This window comes from Apteryx rowi, unplaced genomic scaffold (assembly GCF_003343035.1).
Source record: "Apteryx rowi isolate R43461 unplaced genomic scaffold, aptRow1 scaffold_3, whole genome shotgun sequence".
NCBI lineage: Eukaryota > Metazoa > Chordata > Aves > Apterygiformes > Apterygidae > Apteryx > Apteryx rowi.
Window position 1 is genome coordinate 500,330 of NW_020449418.1, and position 22,768 is coordinate 523,097.

Sequence of the window (22,768 nt, forward strand, 5' to 3'; positions counted from 1 at the left end):
TTCTTTTAAAATCAGTTCTTACTTTAGGTATATATAAATAAATTGTTAGGATCCTCTCCAAAACTTATTTCTAGAACAAAATATAAGGTCTAGTGTATCACACCTCACCTAATACAGTACTAACCTTTATTCCCTTTCCTGATTTTCAGGATGTTTAATTGTACAAATTGTTACTTCATTGAAAAAGTCATTTTCTAAAACGCGACTCACAATGCATAGTGTTTCTTTTTGCAATAAACTCTTAAGTCACATCCTAATCTTAAACTGTTTAATTGTGCCAATTTAGCTGTTATTTGTATAATCTTAGGATTATCACTTAATCCAAATAGTGCTGTCTGAAAACTTGTTTTGTAAAGTTCTGAGTATTTCCTGCAAGAAGTAGAGAGCACTCAGCTCTCCATTGAGACATATGGTCTCTCCTAGAGAAGTTTTTGCCTTGTATAGCCTTTGGCCAAAGCCCACCATCTGTAGCTTCAAATTTTCTTCCAGCTGCTGAGAAAGGTGAAATATAGAACATATGCTGTTCATAGAGTTACCTTTACATTGGATTCTTATTTAAGTATTCAGAGAGAGATTTTTCAACAATATATTTGTTAAGATAAAGTTTAGAAACGAGCAAAATTCACTTTTGATCATAATCCTGATCTTAAAATGTAGGGATACCTACAATTACCTACAATACAATTTCAGCAGAGTTTAGGCTAGTTATTTGTGGAAAAAAAATAGCTTTCTTGTATTTCAGAGAGAATGTTATGCGGAACAAAACATGTATTTTCTCTTTGTACTTCTCACACATGTATAAGAAATGAAACCCACTGTCACTCATTGTGAACTGAGAATCAGTGTCATTGACATATTTTATCACTTAAACAAACATGTTTGATTCACTGTCAGTTCTAACCTAGAATGATCCCAATGAGCTTCGAAATGGTTATATGCAAATAACAGAGGAGTCTAAAATTACTTGGCAAGGCATGATTACTGAACACACTGTTTCCATCAGCTTAAATATCACTGTTTTAACCTAGCTCAGGTCATAAGGAAAACCAACTACACAGCAAACATATGTCTGCAGCACACAGCTTCCCTGTCATTTCAAATAACTTGGCACAGTCAGCAGCATCTGCTCCCAGGAAGCCCAGGAAAGAAGCAGCAGGTAGTGCTGCAGGACAGGAATCAACTGAATTAGTAGAGCTACAGGTATGCCAATAAACTCATATAATAGCTTCTAAACTATGCATGGTTACATACAGTGAAAGAATTCCATGAGTACCAAAATTCATTACACTTAAGAAAAATGATTATAGCCATATAACCTAATGGTTGAATCAGCATGGTTGCACACCTCAAGCATTCTGCTTTTGACCCTGAACGAAATGAAAGCTACTGAAGGGACAAAAAATTTTAGATATTTCTAAAAATTAAATGGCTGACAAAGATTTAATAACAAATGGAGGAATATGATTTGAAATACATTCCTGGGAAGCCAATGGAAGGCAAAGTAATAAAATAGAGCAGAACAGAAGAAGGTAACACACGTAAAAAAAAGAGGTATATTCTCTGACCTATTGAGAATTCAAAATATCGCATCCGTTCTGTTATTGAACCCACTTCCTGTTTTGGAAAGCCTATTCCCTCCATGTCTCACATACAGCAAAGCACAACGTTTACTTTTCAAAAAACATAAATAGTAACTAAGAGCTGCTTATGCTCATGCTAGATAAAAACATTTTTACTTCAGAGAAATGCATTGCAGGTAAATTTGAAAACAACAGGAAAAAAAACATTTTAAGCTTCAATTTCAGCAATTACTTTTAATTTCCTTTCATAATGTTTTTCTTTGTTGTAAGACTATAAACACCTTTGTTTCTTTTTCATTTCCTTAAAACCTGAACAGGGAATACTCTAGATATCCTTCCTCCCTCATTGCTCTCTTTAGAGCACTTTCATTTATGTATTTCTTCCAAGAAATGTATTTGACAAAGCATCAGTAACGCTTTTATTTTCATGCCACTTCCAGAAATGGTATTCTAATCCATAAACAGCATGTTAAGAACTAAATCCTCATTTTAGGACTCAGAATAAATAAATAAATAAATAAATGACAGATAGTCATCAGGCCAAAAGGAGAAGAAAGAACACTCAGTTGAGCATATTTTCAAAATAAGCCAACTGAGTTTGCCCTCATCATCATTACTCAATCCTTTTTAATCTCTTAAATGGATTTTTGAAGGTTAAAAGGATATCTTTCTGGCTCTTAATAATAAAAGTTACCCTTAAAGCATACTTTCTGGTTTACAGGAGTATTTTGGACACATACCATACAACTTACTGTTCATTACAGAGGTGTTCATTTTGGAAACCACCCCAGTGAATTCTGAAATAGCAAACTCCTCATTTGTACAGTGCCAGATTACTGTCTAAACTTTGTTATCACAGCCATTTTGCATCACATCATTATATACAGTATTTAAAGGATTAAAACAGTGTATTTAGATACCTCCAGTTTGGGAGACATTTTACGAGAAGGGCTGTAACGATTTTTACAACAATCTAGCATAAATCAACTAAGGTAGAGTTGAGAAGTACTCCCAGTAAATGTTGATTTAAAATGAGCTGCGACACTTTGCAAAGTGAACATCTGCCTAATGAAGCAGACCTATTCATTCAAACAATTCCAGGTTTCATCCAACAGGCATTTTGGAAAATGGTAATATTGTAATTGAAAGGTGTGACACACTGATCTGAAAACACAAAGCTCTCCACTCTTCTTCATTTTTCTTGGTGGAAAGCAACTTCACTAGAAGTTGGTGCACTAAACACCAGCTTGAATTGAGAATACTCACTGGTATTCCCTATACAGCATCATTTATAGCAATGGAACTGTAGAAGTTGGAGAAAAAAAAAAGCCCACCTCTGTGGCTGCACAGTCCTGGAAGACAAGTCTGCAGTGTGTTGGTATGCACGCGTATTGCTGCAGGAAGTGCTGATGAGACACGCCATGGTATACCAGCCTACTTGATCACTGGGCTTTTTTATTTGGATACCACACTAAATTCCAACTGAAACATCTCTATTGGTCCTGACCTTAACAGCAACTTGTCTAAGCAGTGCCTTGTAGTCATATGCTGTGCTGTTACAGTGGTTCTGTGTGGGTGTGATTGCCCAAGCAGACTGCATCGCATGAAGACAGACATAATGATCATTGACAAGAACCTTACCTGACTGACCCGGGGGTGGGACTCCTGATGATCCTCTTGGCAGACATAAAAATACCGTGAGGACTGCTGCTTTGTTTCCTGAACATGGCTCAATGGCAATTGGTTTAGGAGCACCCTGGAAAAGGAATGTACTTATGTCATCGTCTGATAGAGACTTCCATTACATCTTTACTTATATATCTTTAATATATTTTAAGGTTCACTGTAACTGTATGAAGCTATTTTTCCCAATTAGTTCTTCACATTTAAGCAGATTGTCCTTCCCATGTTAATTGACTTAAAAATGGGCTTTAACAGCCCACGCTGCAAACCTAATCAAACAGAAAAAATGAAATGATCACAAAGACAACAAAATTATACTTGTTGTTTTATAGCTCACTAAATTTAGTGATATGAACTTATCAAGCTTAGAAAATGGCAATACTTTTTTGGTACACACAATGGTATCTATGAGTACCAAAGTTTTTCCGTATTCTGTGAATAAGCAAAATCTGTGTGAAAGAATTTTGTCCCAACAGGCTTCTGTTACCTAGCCTTCTTAATGTCAAATCCATAAAGTGAGACCCAGTCAACCTTTGAGGCTTTTATTCCTATCTTTCGAAGAGACTCATTTTTACCTCTGTAAAACAATAATGTGCATCATCATCATGGACAAAATGAGCCATGGACATACAGAGAGTGGTAAATAAATATATAAAGATAGAAAGATAGTCAATTTATGTTTCCCTGAACAATAAGTCTGCCTTCTCTGTATCTCTCCTGATAAGCAAATGAACTCTTTCAGGCAGGTTCTCTCTCTCTCTTTTTTTTTTTTTTTTTGTACACACAAACAACAGATGCAGTCTTACTATATTTAAATAAACATAGAAACTTCCTGCAAATGTTGCCTGTTCACTTAGCATCTTACTCTGCCTCATATAAAACTATGATAACAGTATTTTTGCTGGCAGTAGATATCTGCTGTTACCATGCATATCTCTTTTGTTAGCTATATAGATCTTTTAAGTTGCAGTTGTTTTGACTACATAGTTGCTGCCATAGTGTTCTCAAGTTACCAAGATTCAGGATCGTAGCAGCTGCAAGAAAGCAAAGCAGCCTACAAAACCATAGAATAGTGAGTTTCTAACATGAGAATTTACAATGCTTCCCTGTTTTGTGCTAAGAGATAGGATTTTCACTTTTGAGAGTCAAGCACTGAAGTTATTTCTGAAACCATTAGGTCAAAATCAGCATTAGCATTTGTTTCTCTTTCTTGTTTGTAAATTTTTAGAATATCTGTTATGTTCTAAGGCAAAATAAGTTTGACATTTTGATTCAAAATTCAAAGCCATAAAACTTTCCATTTACATGCAAAATGCAAAGTATAGATAAATGTCAACTGATTCAAATAAACTAAGAAAATGATAGTTCAGCCAAGTTAAAAATACACTGCAAAGTACTCAAAATAAAGAAAAGAAAATAAAGGCTCTTCTATCATGTTTGCAATTATCAATTTCTTTTTTTCTATTTCCAAGTAACTGACATTTATTGCTCAGTCAAGATAAGGATACAGAGAATACTGCAAAAAATCAACCAGTAGATAAATATATTTATTTTTACTACATGGTTATATTTGAGATGCATTTTTGTAGATGCATTTGAGGCAATAGCATTAAAATAACTTGGGTGAAGAATTTCATTAATTTAAAATTGACCTGACATAGTGAATGACAATTTACAGTCATTAAAACCTTGCCAAACAATGAAACAGAAAAACTAACACCCCCAAACCTTCAGCTAACAACAATCACTTTTTAACAACATAAGAAATACTGATTAAACAGAGTGCACTGGATCGGTAGCATTTAATGTATTTCTTCTGTAATGCAAAGGCCTAATGTTGGCCAATAGCAACAGATAAAAGAGAACAGATTCTGAACTTGTGTAAGCTAGTGTATATGTAAGGACTTCCATGGATCTGTAATGACCTGGCCAGTCAGTGCTGGATGATATGATTCTATATCAGAAGCAATACAGAAAAGGTGTGTGTTTGTGTGTGTATGTGTGTGTGTGGGGGGGGGTGGCGGGGAGGACAGAAGAAGAACCATTTCAATATTAGCAATATTGATTGCACATGCACAAAAGTAGTTCCTGTGGCTTACTGAAAAAGAAACAGTGTGAGAAAGTTTTCTTATCAACATTTCTTTGAGCTATATATGTTGAAGGGCAATGTAAAAAACAACATAAAAATAACGGTAATTTCTTCTGATCATACTGTTTAGCATAGAAAAGGGTCTTGATAGGATCGCTCAGATCAGCAGCTACTCTCCACCTTAGGCTAATTAAATATAATCAGACAAGTGTAGGCATAGAGTAACACAATATCAGCACTGAGAGCAGTCTGATGCGGAGCTCTGCTTACTTCCCAGTGCATGAGATCTCAATCTAAGCAATGGCTGTGCTTATGGTCACAAGATGGAAGACACAGTACTCCTACATGTGGGAAATCAGGCCTTCTAGGGAGGCTTGTTGAAGGAAAAGGCCCCATACATTGCACTACCCTAGCAGCTGGAGACCACTTCATCTGTCATACCAGGGAGAGAACTGGCCTACTCTGTCACTGCATGAACGTGACGCAGCTAGCAGACAGATCAGAGATCTGGGACATACAGAAGGAGAGAAAAAGCATGTGGAAGACAAGTGTGAAGTCATACTGTGAGCCAGTGGTGGTATTGCCTACAGGATGAACCTCCCCTTTGCTGGCTTGAGCACAGTTAACAGCCATGATCATGTCCTGGCTTTGTCAGGCACGTGCAGCAGCCAGCGGAAGCATGCCTTCTCCCTCCTGATCCTCCTGCCACACACTAATCTCTCACTATCTCATGCTTTCATTCACTCCTACCTTTTGAACTTTCAGTTGTCAAAATCTAGGGCTTCCCAACATTTCCACTCTCCTATCACATTTCCCTCCCCTTGGACCAAAACACATGCCCCCCATTCCAGCACCTCTCTCTATTTCTCACCTCTCCAACCTTGCAGACAGGGATTCAGCTAAAGCTCATGGCACTTCAACCCCATGCTTCCTACTTCACACTGCATTGGCCTTACTCCTGCATCTTGAGTGCAAAATAGACTTTCCAGCTCTAGGCAAGTTCTTGCAACAAGAGCTGAGAATAAAGCAGTCTGGGTATTCTTAACTTCCAATGAGGACAGTATGGGAAAGGACAGAGGTGGCTATTTAGTGGTTCAGGTGCAGTCACTAATAAGATACATAGATTTTACAAATAAATACGTTTCCAGAGGGGATCATGGACTGCCTTTCACTATATTCTTGAACAATAGGATCTGAATCCTTATACAGCATTTGCAATTAAAAGAATTAGTATCATTAATGCAAGTAATAGAGCACTTAAGGCATCTCCCCCGATCTATTTGTGACAAAGGCAAATAAAATAACATGCCATGACTCCTTTTTATTTAGAAAGGGAGGCAAAATGAAATCTTCATTTTAAAATGTAATTCAGAATACTATTTATGCTACTATTATACTATTTATTTACACAAAACTGAAAGGAACAAATTTACTATTATGCCTTTTAATTTGATGAATTATTACTTGACTATAAATCAAAATAATGATATTTTCTATTGCAGTGCAATGTAAAACCTTTCATTAGCAGGCCCCGTCCTTGTCTGTTAAAGTTTATACTTTTCAAAACATAATTGGAGGAAATTATATTTTTGATAAATATTTTTTCAGAGGACCTCATCCAAAACTCAGATATAGTAAGAATTTTCTATTTGTGCTTTAAAATGATGGCCTTTTATAGAGCATTATGGCTGAAAAAGCAGAAGCATTATCTTACCGTATATCATTCAGATTCACTAGCAAGAGACCACAGAAGCATAGAGCAAATGATGATAATTTAGATACCCTGAGGTTTGTCAGTTGTTTAAAGATAAATACATAACCATGAATCAAAGTTATTTCACAGTGAAATAACATGTTCTCTGAAATGTGCCATTTATCATGCATTTTCTACAGGTTTTTTGGAAGAGATAAGGCACATGTTTGTTTGCCCAAAGCACTTAGCTACCATGATTTACTTACTAGAATTGTCTTTTTTTCCCCTTGTACAGAAAGAAGTGAATTACGTTTTGCCAAAAAGCACAAATGACAATCACAGAGTTAATAAAACTTTATCAGTGAAACACAGAATAAACAAACATTTCTCTTATTAAACAACCTTTTGCTGTTATATCCCCTTGCTTGCACACACTATGACAGCAAGAGAGAAGTATGTCAGGTGGGAAGGTGAAAGAGAAAGAGGAAGAAAACCAGAAAGGAGTAAAAGGGTGAAAGAGCGGATAGTATCATTGGTAATGGAAAAAGAAAATCAAATCAGTGGAAGTAGAAAGAAGAACTAAGTAGAGAGGTAGGCAATAAAACAGAGAGTAAAAGAAAAAAAGTTTTATCCACATTTTAAATGCAAATTCAGAGTCTCATTTATTTATTCTTAAAAACAAGTACAAGAAGAAGTCTTCCCACATTTTATTGGAGAAAACGTTCTCTAACTAAGAAAAGTTTCTTAAAGGGCTACAAAGGTCTCACTAACGTCCAGTTGCCTGAATGAGTCTGAGAGGGACTAATGAGCTTTGGGAAGATTCTTCACTCATCTCTGGTTCGTTCCTATAACCGAGTACAAGAAATAAGTCTTGGCTGGATTTTTTTCAGTACAAAGGACAAATGACACCACCACCATTACAGGAAAATGAAAATCTATGCCTGTATTAAAAATATATTTTTAAGTAACTTAGTACAATCTGCTTCATAATGAGAAGAAAGTAAGAAACAGGTTTATATTTAGTTTAAATATTAAAAAAAACCAAACTTACATTGTGTTGGTTCGTCAATTTAGCAATAACATAAATGAGCAATTTAGGCATAACACAAATGAGCAGCTTTAAGAGTCCAGCCCAAGAAAAAGGAAGGAGCTATATTTGGCCATTTTTACTGGGCAGGATGGCCACAAAAACACCAGCACTAAAGAGGCAAGAAGAGTAGGAGAAAATAATGATGACAAAGATGATGTTCACTGATTGCTATAAGGGTTTAGAACCTCTTGGGGGAAAATGCACTGAAACTTTAGCATCTCTTCCTATCTGACTATCAATGAAACTATTTCTTAATACTATGAATCCAGGGAGATGAAAAGTGTAAAAGGTTTTGGATCAATCTGTATTCCAAGAAGAGGCATCTTACTGAAGTGCTATAGAACTTCAGATTTTCAGTACTTAGTAAAATATATTTTTTTTTCTGTTCGGCATGCTAGGTGCATCCAATTTTTAAAAGTGCATTATTATACCATAAGACAAATAGACCACGTAAGACTAAATGGCTCCTATCTCATGCCAAAAAAGCAATTAGAAAATTGAATCAAGGAATTAAGGATTAATGTGAGCATGTTACACCTGTCAGCAGTAATAAGTATTTTGACAAGACCAGAATAAAGTTTGACAGTGTGCACAAATACAGATCTGATATATACATCAAGTATTAAAATGAAAACTATGCATTAATCACTTTAATGTTTCCTAACTAAAATGGTTTTAGTACTACTTACAGTTATAAGAATTCACTATAAACAAAACATCATCTCTTCTTTTTAAAAAACAGCTTGACTTACTCTTGTTGTTTTAGTAATAAATGATGCTGATTTAAACTTAGTTTTAGTCATATCATTAAAACTGAACAAATCTGGTGAATTCCAAATATACTAAGATTGATGGCTTGGCAAATAAGCAATCAAATCTGCTGTTATGACGGGATTAATACTCAGAATGTAAATAGCCACTTTTAGGGAGTTCAGTGTGCAAGACTTCAGAGCACAGAAAGTGCAGACTTTCTTTATTCAGAAAATAAAATGAGAAATAAAAGGCTATCTGTGTTTCCTGAAGAGGTAAGGAATAAAGAAAAGAAGGAAAGGTAACATTCAGACTATTACATTACAACTATTCATAACTTCATTTTCTCTTCAGGTTCTTTTCCTGAATTGTTTTTTTTTTGTTTTTGTTTTTGTTTTTTTAATTTTATTTATTTGTGATAACCAAATCTCCAATTCAAAATAGGACTTGAGTACCTAAATCAGATTTTGGCCAACTTTAGAGACTTACATACATAATCAAAACCCTGTAAATGTCTTTGTTTCAATATTAAAATTTTCCCAATTGCTGAAGCTCTTCTCTACCCACCCAGACACACCCTACTCTCTCACTTACACCCGCTCAGGATTCACTGACATTCCTTCAGCTCACTTGGATGCAGAGCCTGATTTAGTAGGTGTTTTCAAAACATGTTTACCAAATTAAGCTTTACAAAACAATCATGGACACCTTCTTTTAAAACTCAGCTGAAGGCAGAGGTAGCTCCATTCTTCATGGAAGAAGGATTCATCCTGGTTTTCCTATTCTGCTCTTACCAAGTGACTTTTGGGTGTAAAAGACTCAGTGCTACCCTAAGAGAAGCTTGGCACTTTTTCCTGAATGCTGAAACAAAGGCAATGTCTCAGCCAGAACCAAAGACTGTAATCAGTAGTTCTGTTTTCTTAGACTATCAGTGTTACACTGCATTGCTATTCTAAATATTGGGTACATATTAACATTTATTAACATACTTTTGAGTATCAGCTTCACACCCACCCAAAAGTTTTGACAGTTTTTTCTACAAACTTATTCAATGAGTAATTTAAGTCTTAGTGAGACTGCAACAGAAAAAAAACACTTTCACCAAACACCATTTATGTGCCAGGAGAAATATACTTTAGGAAATATTGCAGAGTAAAGAAGCCAGGACAGAGTTCTGAACATTATTTTGTGGCTGGCATAGGAAATACCAACACTGCAGCTTCTTATGGCTGAGGATTTCTCAGTGATTTATAACTTTAATTAATTAGACCCCACTAATCCATGTGAGGTATTTATCCACTTTCCCACAGCAGTACAAGCTGGAGACCATGTTCTGGAGCATCTTAAAATACTTCCACATATCTTAAAAGCAACTAAAGGAGGTAACTGCCTTGCTTCTGCAACTGAGTCATCAAGCCAGTGCTGATTTATCCCTAGGGTTCTACCACCACTACCTTACCTACAGGATGCACCAGTTTTCTCAATTTCTACAGTATCTAATGGAGCTGAGGCCAGCAGGATTACAGATACATAATGGCACCTAACAGAAATTACTCTAGTAGTTCTTATTAGTGCTTCTTCATAGTCAATGATCTTTCTAAAGCACTTTTGCACCATTCTTTTAGCAGAATATAATTCTCAGTTAATTTTCTTGTTTCAAAATATTTATGGAGCTCTTAAAACATATTGATAAATTATTTCCCATAAGGAAAAGAGTGGGAATTAAACAATAAAAAACTCTGATTACCAAGCTGTGATTATGGTGGCAGTGATCCAAACACATCGTTACCCTTAGGTTTATCGTCTTACCTCTATAACAATATCTAATGATAGGCTGCTTTCCTTTTTGCAACCTTTTCTGATTAGTACGTGGTTGTCAGTCACCAAAGGTTATGTACTGATGTTGAATTTATGTATTAATTTGAAAGCATTTATGCTTGGAAGAGCCATATTGCTATTACATAAACTATATTTATTGCAACAAAGGTGGTTATATTGTCTCACCTCTTCTAGAAAGAGACTGCATTTTAAAAGTGCCTTAACATATCAAAAACTAATGCTGTGTCAGACAGCATTTCATTAGTAAGAGAGTTATGAATTAGCACCCTGATTAAAACTGAATTATTAAGATTAAGCTACAAGAAACACCTACAGATGCATTTATTCTCAATGGGGTTTCCAGAAAGAATCCCAAGTCAGGGTTTCTATTCAGCCAGGCATCCTACTGCCTAAAGGTTGTGGCTTCTCTGAACTCTGACACTGGTGTGAATCATCCTACAATTTTCCCGACTTTCACAACTGGTTGTCTGAATAGGGCACAAGACATTGAAGCTAAATCAAAATATTAGGTAGCTGCAAGGAAAGCTGCATTTCATTTCTTTTTTTGTGTGTCCACGTATGCAGTTTCCTAGCTCTTCATAACGTTAAATAAACTCGGTTTTACTGTACTTTTACATCTTGCCCAAGAGTAAGGGTAATTTCAGGTTAATCTGGAAAATATTGGGCATAACTCCCAGAGGATGGTGTGTACAGTAGTTGTACTGGGTTACTGCCAGAGGTATTCCCAAGAGCCTCCAGAACATCTTCCTATTAAGCTGTATCAGCCTGATTAAAGGTTGGCAACACTGGTGTCCAGTCAGTGAGAAGAAAGAAGAAATTTATCTTGGCAGCTGTTAGCTAGATCCTGTTGGGAAAAGCATCTGAGACCCTATGTCTGTGACATATACCAAGCATCATGTATCCTCAGACACTTTCCTGTAAATTTTTCCCATTGCCATTTCTTCTGTAAGTCAAAGCGGTGCTGTGCAGTAAAGTGATGCTAATGGACATTTGTTTCCCAGACGAGTATATCCATTGGATCTCCAAGGAACAGAAATGAGAAATAACTGGAGAATTTTGTTATTCCTTCACAATTCAAGCTGAAGGGCTTGTGTCTATGAAAACTTAGCATCTTAGTGCTGACAAATTACTGACTTATTACTGTTACTTGAACTAGCACTTAAGACCAATTTGTCACTCCCATATATTTATAGTAGGCTACTTTACCAATGAGTGTCTGGCAGAAGAAGACATGGTCCCTCCAAAGCCGCTACTATCTTTTCTGGGTGGGAAAGATGAAGTACCAGGTGCATACAAATTCTGCTTTATATTGCAGGCTAACAAGGGTGGCTATGCTGGAAGGCAACAGAGGAATGCTGCACTAATGATAAGCACAGCACAGTTTACTTTCTTTGGGAGCAAAAGCAAACTGAGTCAGCTACAGATTTCTGAAATGGTCATGAGGTAGCTCAGGGCAGATCATAAATTTCAATCTGTCATTGCTACAGTAGACAGAAGTCAGAAGTTTTCACTAGCATGTGCCTTACATGAACACACAGATCTCACTTCTGAAGGTGTGCAATATTCTGGAAGCATTAGAAATAAGGTTTGACTATTATTTCAGAAATCTATGCCAGACTAGGGGGAAAGGCAAGTGTCCTGAAATTATTGGGCTGTTTTTTGTATTTCCTGCAAAACTGGAAAGAAACTAAAGCATACCATGTTACCCAAAATACACTTTTCTATAGCCATGTTTTTTGTCACTCCTGATCACATGCAGTATGCCTAGCGGGTAGTAAATTGAAACATTTATACCTGGAACTGTAATAATAATGATAAAGAGAATTAAATCAAGACACATTGTGAAAACTAACTGTCAGCAGAAAGGATTAAAGTGCAAACTTGGCAATATTCTTAATGCAGAAAAAAATGCTAATGGCACCAGAATAACAAATGACTCTCTATCATGACAGCTTCCACAGATCACAGCCTACTGAATGTAGGGAAGACAAACCAAAAGTCTGAAAGTATGACATAGCTTTTATCTGGATTGTCCTTGTCCAAGGACTGCTATAAAATGTGTATACCATAACCAAAAATACTCTAAAACAAATAATCCTGATATTTAAGATTCGTGCATCTACAGCAGTTTTCAAACTAGTGACTACATATGGTATGATATTGTGGGTCAGATCATGGCAGCTCCAGCAGCAGAAGTAAGAAACAGGAAGAGACTCCTCTGTCCCAAGGAAACAAGGAAAAAGTTTGTGATGGGAGCAAAAGGGAACTTCATTTTGCTGCATTATATAGTAGCAGCAGCATGGGTTAAACTGACTAGCAATGCTGGCAGTAGTAGCTGCCAAAGAGGTGGAAAGGGAGAGGGCAGTCTGGCAGGACTGTGAAAACAGAAGCCAGACCTTTTTAGAGGTGTTGCATGATGCGTCTCTCACTTTCCTTTCCTGAGAGCCTTCTTCACCTGCTCTGGCCCATTCACCAGTTTGAAAGCATAATTGGGTACAGTTTTGCACTTGAATCCTATGAATTCAAATCTTAAGTACCTATGAGATAATACTCAGCTGTCTAAATCAGCACGACACGCAGATAACAACTGAACTATAACAGAACTGATTTATACTAGCTGGAATTTATTGTTAATTTCCTAACAGCTTCCTTGAGAAATCCTGCAAATAAACTCAAACTTAAGTATTATCAGTTAATGTTACTTTCCAAGATTGCTACCCATCAAGATTGTCAGCATTTACAGTGGCCACAAAAATAGTAGGAACTTCACTGAAAATGCACAAGAAATAAGACTTTCTCTTACAGCCTACACATAATTAGACACATGAGAATTAGTGCTTGGTGAAGCTGTTTCATTAAAACAAAAAAGATTACTTGCATGAATGAAATTATTTATGTACATTACTCATGTTAGCTTAACATGATAACTGATGGCTTTTTTTTTAATTTGAGGCATTTTTAATATAACGAAATAGGAAAAAATGCAAAGACTGTTTCTTTAAAATACTATAAAATCTGCATCATTTTCACTAAACCTGCAAAGATCTACTGTATAAAGTATTTGCTGAACTTGGATTACTACATTGAAATATCAGGAACTTGGGGCTGATATCAAATTTGTATCAGGCTCCTTTATAATATCATCTGTTGCATGAATACAGCCCATTAAAAAAAAATCTGACACTTACTTTCTACTGTAAAAAGTAATATATTCCAAGCATGGTTAGTCCCTGGATCATGGCTAACTGAAAATGAGTAGCTAGCGTGTGATATATGTTTCCAAAGTCCAGTTCTGCTTGCAATTCTGTTCCACTTGCATTTCCTAAGACACAGCAAGGGACTGCTAATTATTTTATAGTTTTATTATTTTCTTCAAGAAGGCAGTATACAGACACCACCAACAAAAATAGTCACCATTCTTATTGCAGGAAAGTAGAGGAAAGCTTGTCATTTTGTTTCATGAAATGTCCTCACCTTAAATTTTACATTATAAAACCCCACAGTTGTCAGCGATGATGCTTAAAACATCTTTCTTCAAATGAGAGACCATTTTCACTGCGAATTGACCATTTTTCTCAAAAAGTAAGTTTCCTTGAAAATTCACAGATCTCTGAATTTTTCATTTTAGATTGCTTCAAATCCTTACATTCCATGAAGCTTTGTACTCACTCATGTATTTTTCATATCTCTAACCACATGGTTTCTCTTCCCCTAGTTTTCTAAATAGAGTTTAATCCATTGCCAACAGTAAAACAAAGGAATGCTTATCCTGTACTTTAGTCAAGAGAACAGAACACATTTACTTTTTTAATTATATATATATGTATATATATCCTCTAATTTATTTTAGAAATGACTACTAAGACCAATGGGGCAAGTCTTGCACTTCACACAACCATCTTTTTCTGATTCCTCTTCCCTTTTCTCTCCCTCTTTTTCCTCTCCCCTCTCCTCTTCCCTTTTCTCTCCCTTTCTCAACATCTTTCCCAGTCTTATAGTGCACAACATTGTTCCTCTTTCCATGGAAATAAATGCCCCATACCAAACATCAATGGTTAATACAATAAGCAGAAGGAGCAGGATCTTATTTACTTAAATAAGGGTTGAGATTTGAGATCAGTCATCAAACAGATGTTATTTCTGAAGTTGAAAGTATTCATAAGGTTTGTTACTATAGAAACCAAGCTTTGTAAAATATTCTAAATAAACACTCCTTTATTAGCTACCATTGTACCTATGGCACTCTGCATTACACTGCATCCCACAGTAAGTTATCAGCCGTGCATATTTTATTTTCTGGTTATTTGCTTTCAATAGTTAATTACAAGACAGGATTTCTATAGGTCTCAAAAGATAGTGTATCACAATACCAGTCATCCATAAAATGACATACACTGTACTCATTCAGCACTCTAGCCTGTTTCATTCCCCCCCTCCTGTGGGCAGCCATTCAAATCAGTGCTTCCCTGTTCAGCAGCAGTGAAAAACAGGAACCCACTGCTAATTCCTGTGGTTAGACCAACAGCACAAAACCAGCAGTGGTTACTAAATGCCAGCCCCAGCCTCTTTAGCAATTAAACCATTCTCCATTCTTAGTAGACTTTGTGAAGCACATGCGTCACTCAGAAAGCATCTTTCAATGGCCAGATGTATCATAACCAAGAGTTTTCAGACTTGTTTCTTTATTCCTTAAATATACTAGAAAAAAATGAAAGATTTGAATCCCGGTTCCAGTGAAGTCAGTGGGACTCTTCCCCTAGATCCTTCCTGCGCACCTGGGGCAAGGGCTGGAGCAGGGTCACAGCCATCACTGCCAGGTGACACAGATATGTACCAGCCTATGACAGTGGGAAGGGCAGCTAAAGTCCCTTCAGCCCAATCCATGCCTGCTATTAAAACCACCTCTCTCTCCAGCTACAACTGAACTACTCCAACACAGATAACAGGGCAAACTTTCACAAGAAGTTAAGCAGGTAAAAGAGGACTTGTTATTACACCATGTGGAGAGGAAAACGGTATTTAAGGCCATGCAAGCAAATTAGAAGTACTTTTCTTACAGAACGAATGCATCATATGGATATTTGGAAATTCCTCCTCTGAGGTCTTTCTATCTCCTTTCACAGAGAAATCCTTAGCAAAGGTAAAACACTGATATTTCATAATATGCAGATGTTCAAGACAGGTATGCTAGCAACTTATGATTACTATAAATAAAATTCCAAAGCTGTTTTCATTTTGAAGCTGTTGCCATATGTTCATGATCTCCTTTAATTTTCTATACTTAGTTTCCATTCAAACAGGACAATTTTGCTCAAGTCTTTCAGAAACTTCAACTGTTTGAGATGTGGGACAAATACCATTTTTTCCTAACAGTACTTCAATCCAAGGCTTATAATTTAATTTAAAACTTGGCATTGATTCAGGCAACACTTACAATTCCTGTCTTTCATTATTATTTTAAAATATTTTTGTTTTACAAAGTGATACAGTCAAAGGAAAATTAGATTTCCAAAAGAATATATAGAAGTACAGAAGTGCATGTGCTACCGGATATCTATTTTAACACACAGCACTACTAGAGTGAGAAGAGTGCTAAGCAAAAGAACGTAACTAAAACTAACAGACTCCTTAGTTGTGGTGATTTGGGCAGCCTGCACCAGCATGATGAAGAGAATTAAAAAAAAAAAAGACCTATAAAACATTTTAAGTGTGAGGGATGTGCGGCAAAGGATATTCTGGAAACAGATCACAAAGAAAGCAAGAGTACTTTAGGCATGTTTTATGAAGACAGAGATACAACTTAGGAGTGATTGTGCGGGACTGAATACAAAGAAGGCAATTAACACATGGCAACCGTCCTGATGGACCAACAGCACAGAAAGGAAAGAGACAAAGTTAAGTGCTGTAGTTAGAGAAAGGTGGAAGGTCAGAGAACACACATGCTATCTTTTAAGTGGCAGTTACCTACGCTCTGTGCTCTGAACACCTTAACTAATACTGTACATCAGTGAGGTACTTCATACTTTCCCCATGACGGAAAAGTCATAGGTAGTTGGGACTAACGTGGCCAATGCACACCAGGTCCTCTAGATAGTGGCACTCAAGGGATTACAATGAGCAACATATCTGACTACCTCCTATTCCCCAGCTTAAATGAGCAAGGTCCCATTTACAGCTAAATTGACTTAGAGTGGCATTCCATATGCGCTTAGAGCAAGCCAAACTCATACTCGCCTTACGTGTAGCAACTTAGCCTTTCTACAGCTGTATTCCACAGAGAGAAGATGTGCAATATAGAAAAAATGCATATGCATTTATACATTCACATGCTACACACAGACATACGTATGACAATTTCTAATTGTGCTATTCTCTGGAACGTTACATTGAAGCAAAAATGTAAACATAATGAAGATTATGTCAAAGACCTTAAAAGGGCAATCCTCTTGAAAACACGTTTGTAATACAGTTACATAATAGTTCACTATCCATAAGTTTCTCATAATTTCCCCAAATGTCTATTGAAATGAATTACACTAACAGGTTCTAGAATCACCAGTATCTCTAAGGATTTCATAGATATCTTTTCATTCTCTTTGATCACAAAAAGCCAGAATGTGTTCTACTCTCTTCAGTCCTTTTATCCCTGATTCTTCTACTGTGACATCTTTGGATGACTTCCAGTTCTGATTGTTGTAAAGTCCTTGTTTTTGCAGAATCACTTAGTGCTGAAATTTGCAATTCCAAACACTATCTTTTTTTGGTCTGTTTATCAGCTAGCACATTTTGCTCAAGCAATCTTTGCCCTTCACGTTTCAGTTGGTTTTGTCCTTACTCAAACCTCTATGAATTTACTGTAAGTAATGTAACTTGAAATGTAGATGAATATTTTTCTTCATTTAAGAAATATTTTATCTTTTTGTAACCTTGAGTTAAGGGAAGCATCTGAATGTATACATAATGACAAACTCAATCTCAGGGATTAACATTTCATCCATTTGATTCACAGAATCACAGAATGGTTGAGGTTGGAAGGGACCTCTGGAGATCATCTAAGTCCAACCCCTCTGCTCAAGCAGGGTCACCTAAAGCATGTCGCACAGGATCACGTCCAGGCATGTTTTGAATATCTCCAGAGGAGACTCCACAACCTCTCTGGGCAACCTGTGCCAGTGCTCTGTCACCCTCACAGTAAAGAAGTTTTCCCTCATATTCAGATGGAGCTTCCTGTTTTTCAGTATGTGCCCGTTGCCTTGTGTCCTGTCACTGGGCACCACTGAGAAGAGTCTGGCCCCATCCTCTTGACACCCTCCCTTCAGATATTTGTATACACTGATAAGATCCCCCCTCAGCCTTCTCTTCTCCAGGCTAAACAGGCCCAGCTCTCTCAGCCTTCCTCATTGGGGGACTGGAGCATCTCTCCTGTCATCTTCATAGCCCTCTGCTGGACTCTCTCCAGTAGTGCCATGTCTCTCTTGTACTGGGGAGCCCAGAACTGGACACAGTACTGCAGATGTGGCCTCAGCAGGGCTGAGGAGAGGGGGAGGATCACCTTCCTCAACCTGCTGCACCCCAGGATACCATTGGCCTTCTTGGCCACAAGGGCACATTGCTGCCTCATGCTTAACTTGGTGTCCACCAGCACTCCCAGGTCCTTCTCCGTATAGCTGCTTTCCAGCAGGTCAACCCCCAACCTGTCCTGGTGCATGGGGTTATTCCTCCCCAGGTGCAGGACCCTGCACTTGCCTTTGTTGAACTTCATGAGGTTCCTCTCTGTCCACCTCTCCAGTCTGTCCAAATCTCTTTGAATGGCAGCACAGCCCTCTGGTGTGTTGGCCACTCCTCCCAGTTTGGTATTATCAGCAAACTTGCTGAGGGTGCACTCTCTCCCTTCATCCAGGTCATTGATGAAGAAGTTGAACAAGACTGGACCCAGGACTGACCCCTGGGGGACACCGCTAGCTACAGGCCTCCAACTAGACTGCGCCACTGATCACAACCCTCTGAGCTCTGCCATTCAGCCAGTTCTCAAACCTCACTGTCTGCTCATCTATCCTGCACTTCCTGAGCTTGACTAAGAGGATATTATGGGAGACAGTGTCAAAAGCCTTGCTGAAGTCAAGGGAGACAACATCCACTGCTCTCCCCTCATCTAGCCTTCTATGATGGGATGACTGGCTGTGTACCAGGTTTGTTAAGCATGATTTCCCCTTGGTGAAGCCATGCTGACTACTCCTGATCACTTTCTTGTCCTCCACATGCTTGGAGATGCCATCCAGGATGAGCTGCTCCATCACCTTTCCAAGGATGGAGGTGAGGCTGACTGGCCTGTAATTCCCTGGGTCCTCCTTCTTGCCCTTTTTGAAGACTGGAGTGACATTGGCTTTCTTCCCATCCTCAGGCACCTCTCCTGTTCTCCATGACCTTTCAAAGATGATGGAGAGTGGCTTAGCAATAACGTCCACCAGCTCCCTCAGCACTTGTGGGTGCATCCCATCAGGGCCCATGGATTTGTGGGTGTCAAGTTTGCTTAAATGATCTCTAACCCAATCCTCCTCCACCAAGGCAAAGTCTTCCTTCCTCCAGACTTTCTCTCTTGTCTCCAGGGTCTGAGGCTCCTGAGGGCTGGCCTGAGCAGTAAAGACTGAAGCAAAGAAGGCATTCAGTAACTCTGCCTTCTCTGCATCCTTCGTCACCAGGGCACCCACCCCATTCAGCAAAGGCCCCACATTTTCCCTAGTCTTCCTCTTGCTACTGATGTATTTGAAGAAGCCCTTCTTGCTGTCTTTGACATCTCTCGCCAGATTTAATTCCAAACGGGCCTTAGCCTTCCTCGTCGCATCCCTGCATACTCTGACAACGTTCCTATATTCCTCCCAAGTGGCCTGTCCCCCTTTCCACTTTCTGTAGACTTTCTTCTTCTGGTTGAGTTTTGCCAGGAGCTCCTTGCTCATCCATGCAGGTCTCCTGCCYCCTTTGCTTGACTTCCTACTCATAGGGATGCACTGCTCTTGAGCTTGGAGGAAGTGATCCTTGTATATTAACCAGCTCTCTTGGACCCCCCTTCCTTCCAGGGCCCTAACCTACCAGATTCCTCCAAGAAGGTCCCTGAAGAGGCCAAAGTTTGCTCTCCTGAAGTCCAGGGTTGCGATCCTATTTAGTGCCCTGCTTCCTCCTCGCAGGATCCTGAACTCCACCATCTCATGGTCACTGCAGCCAAGGCTGCCCCCAACCTTCACATCTCCAACCAGTCCTTCTTTGTTTGTTAGTACAAGGTCCAGCAGCACACCTCTCCTCATTGGCTCCTCCACCACTCGTGTCAAAAAGTTATCATCAGTGCTCTGCAGGAACCTCCTGGACTGTTTGTGCCTAGCTGTGCTGTCTTTCCAGCAGATATCAGGGTGGTTAAAGTCCCCCATGAGAACCAGGGCCTGTGATCATGAGGTTACTTCCAGCTGTCTGTAGAAAGCCTCATCGACTTCCTCTTCCTCATCAGGTGGCCTGTAGCAAACACCTACAACAGTGCCACCCATGTTAGTCCACCCTTTAATCCTTACCCATAAGCTCTCAACTCACTCTTCATCCAACCCTAGGCAGATCTCAATACATTCCAGTTGCTTTCTCACATAAAGAGCAACTTCACCACCTCACCTTCCTGGCCTGTGTTTCACAGCATTCCAGTCATGCAAGCTATCCCACCTGGCAGTCTTTCTATGACATCTCATATTCGAGCCCCTGGCAGGCAACAAACCTCTCTAGATARGAGGTCAGGGCAGCAGATAGGTGCCTCTGTCCCCTGCAGCAGGGAGTCCCCCACAACAATCATTCACCGCTTCTTCCAGGTGTTCCTGCAAGGCACAGGGTCTGTTGGCCCAGTTGCTTCCCTTGAAGCCATGCCCAGCTCCTCCTCATCCTGGAGGGCACTAAACCTGTTCCTCAATTGCAAGTCTTCAGGAGGAGTAGGAGCCTTTCTCCTCCTACAAGAAGTGACCAGTTTCCAGCCATCTTCTACAGTGTTATGATGTACCATTTCACACAGCACAGAGCCCTCCAGCAACTCCACTGCTGTRGGGGGTTGRGACTCMYRRAGCTGCAYRGTCTCCAAGAATACCCTGTCTATCTCTTGCTCATCTTCTCAGATGCTGCGCAGCCTACTGACCTCCTCCCGTAACTCCCTTACCTGATGACACAACTCATCAACAACAGCACACCTCCTGCAGGAGAGCTGACTGTCAACCCAGGCCTCATGGAGAGGCCCCAAGCACTCCCTGCAGTCTGAGACCTGTAGGGCTGCATCAGTTGTCAGAGAGTCTGTCTGGGTCCAAGCCTCTGACACAGCTGATGCAGCAACTCCAACAGCTACTGGGGAATGTGCTCTGCAGCATGTCATGACTGTATCTGAGGACACATACACTGCTGGGATTGAAAATGAAGATACCTTCTGCACAAACTGCTGCCTCTGTTCACTGCACTCTAGGCCTGGCTCTTATATAGGCCTCTCCCTAGCACTGATTCACAGGGTGCTTGACCCACCCTAATCAAGGGTCACCTGGATCAAAGACCCCAAAATATATTATATTATTGAGTTTTATCTTTACTTGTTTTCATGCATTAAAAAAAAAGTTCATGGTCACATTAAATGCCTCTTTATATACTTATAATTTTCCTCCAGTTTGTCTGGTTTTGCTCGTTAGAGAGTTCCCTAATTTTCACTGAACTGCTGAGCAAGCTGATGTTAATTGGATATACCATTTTATGTTTTCTGGTAAGAGCTTCTTATTAATGACTCCTCTTGTAGATGATATAGATGTTAATCAATTTGCATCTGTCCATTTAAAAGATACAGTTAGGTCCCTAATTAACCATCTGTAAACAAACTGTTGTTCAGTAAGATGGTTCAGCCCTTTATTGTGAGCTAGCAAAGGCCTTATGCTCCCATGCTATCCTGCTGTAAATATTTGACTTCCCTCAATATACAGAAAAAATTGGAAAAAGATAAGTGACTCACAGTCTAGATTGTGGATCATTGGATTCACTCTAATTGAGTCAATGACATTGTTATTATGAGAAAACATCAAAGATGGCAGGTGTCTGGTGCTTTAGCAATACTAAGAGTTGTCATGCATTCCATAGCTATAACAAGTGAGGATAATCAGGATAATACATTCCTATGATGAAAGTAATAGAAAGACAGTATTTGAAAATAAAATTACTTCTTCAAACAAAAATGATTTTTTTCAGAAGAAAGGCACTTTATTCTCAGTCTTTGCAAAGACCTTGGTCCTCCGGAACAGCAGTACTCACCCACTAGTAAGTTCTTCCATATTTTCTGGAGCTTTCAAACACTAACTTTACTCTTTATTTTCCTTTAATATTGTTTCAAAAACTCCCCATTTCCTAATTCTATACTGTGGTATATTCCATACTCTGCAATCACCACTGGAGTTTCTGAAAAGCTTCAAGCAGGGTAACTAACTTCCCTAATAAGTCTTTTCCCTCACTGCCTCCTGGCGAGCATGTTCATTTGAGCATCTTAGTGCAGGATAGATTTTTTATTATAACATTCATGGCACTATATATTTACACTGTATATTTATATATATCCCATTCCCAGTATGCTGTTCTACTGAACACTTATGGCCCATTTGCCTCTTGCTCACAAGACCTCATATTGAGCACAGTCTCTAGCTCATCTTAAGGACTGCTCATGCCTGTGCCAAGAGACAGAGTCTAACTTACTATCTACACTGAAGAGCAAGTTTTGGCACAAAAGGAAACCATCTTCTCTGCTCCCAGAAGCAGATGACTTACTGACACAACATGTATTATTCATTTTTACTGCACAGCAGCAGATCAAAGGTGCCACTCAATCACCTGGGAGGGATTAAAGCCACTCTGAAGTACTTCTAGTTCTACTGTCATATCTGTTTCTTATCCTTCTCCATTCTGTTCAATATATAGAATGTAACTATTAAAAATTACAGGTATTATCTCCATTCTGTTAACTCACAAAAAAGAATATTTTGTGTGATGACCATGAATAC

The 22,768-nt window shown here is 38.7% G+C and overlaps 1 protein-coding gene across 2 annotated transcripts in view; it reads right to left on the reverse strand.

Moving 5' to 3' along the window:
* Positions 1-22,768, reverse strand: part of ATRNL1 (attractin like 1) — a 568,892-nt gene that overhangs the window by 54,517 nt on the left and 491,607 nt on the right. The window contains exons 28-29 of one of the 2 annotated variants that reach the window (XM_026069766.1): positions 3,222-3,336; positions 1,035-1,162 (exon numbers count right to left, since the gene is read on the reverse strand). In XM_026069766.1, coding sequence (XP_025925551.1) covers positions 1,035-1,162; positions 3,222-3,336 — 243 coding nt within the window. Of the gene's footprint in view, positions 1-1,034; positions 1,163-3,221; positions 3,337-22,768 lie in introns of those variants that run through there. The other variant, XM_026069767.1, reaches the window with a different exon arrangement.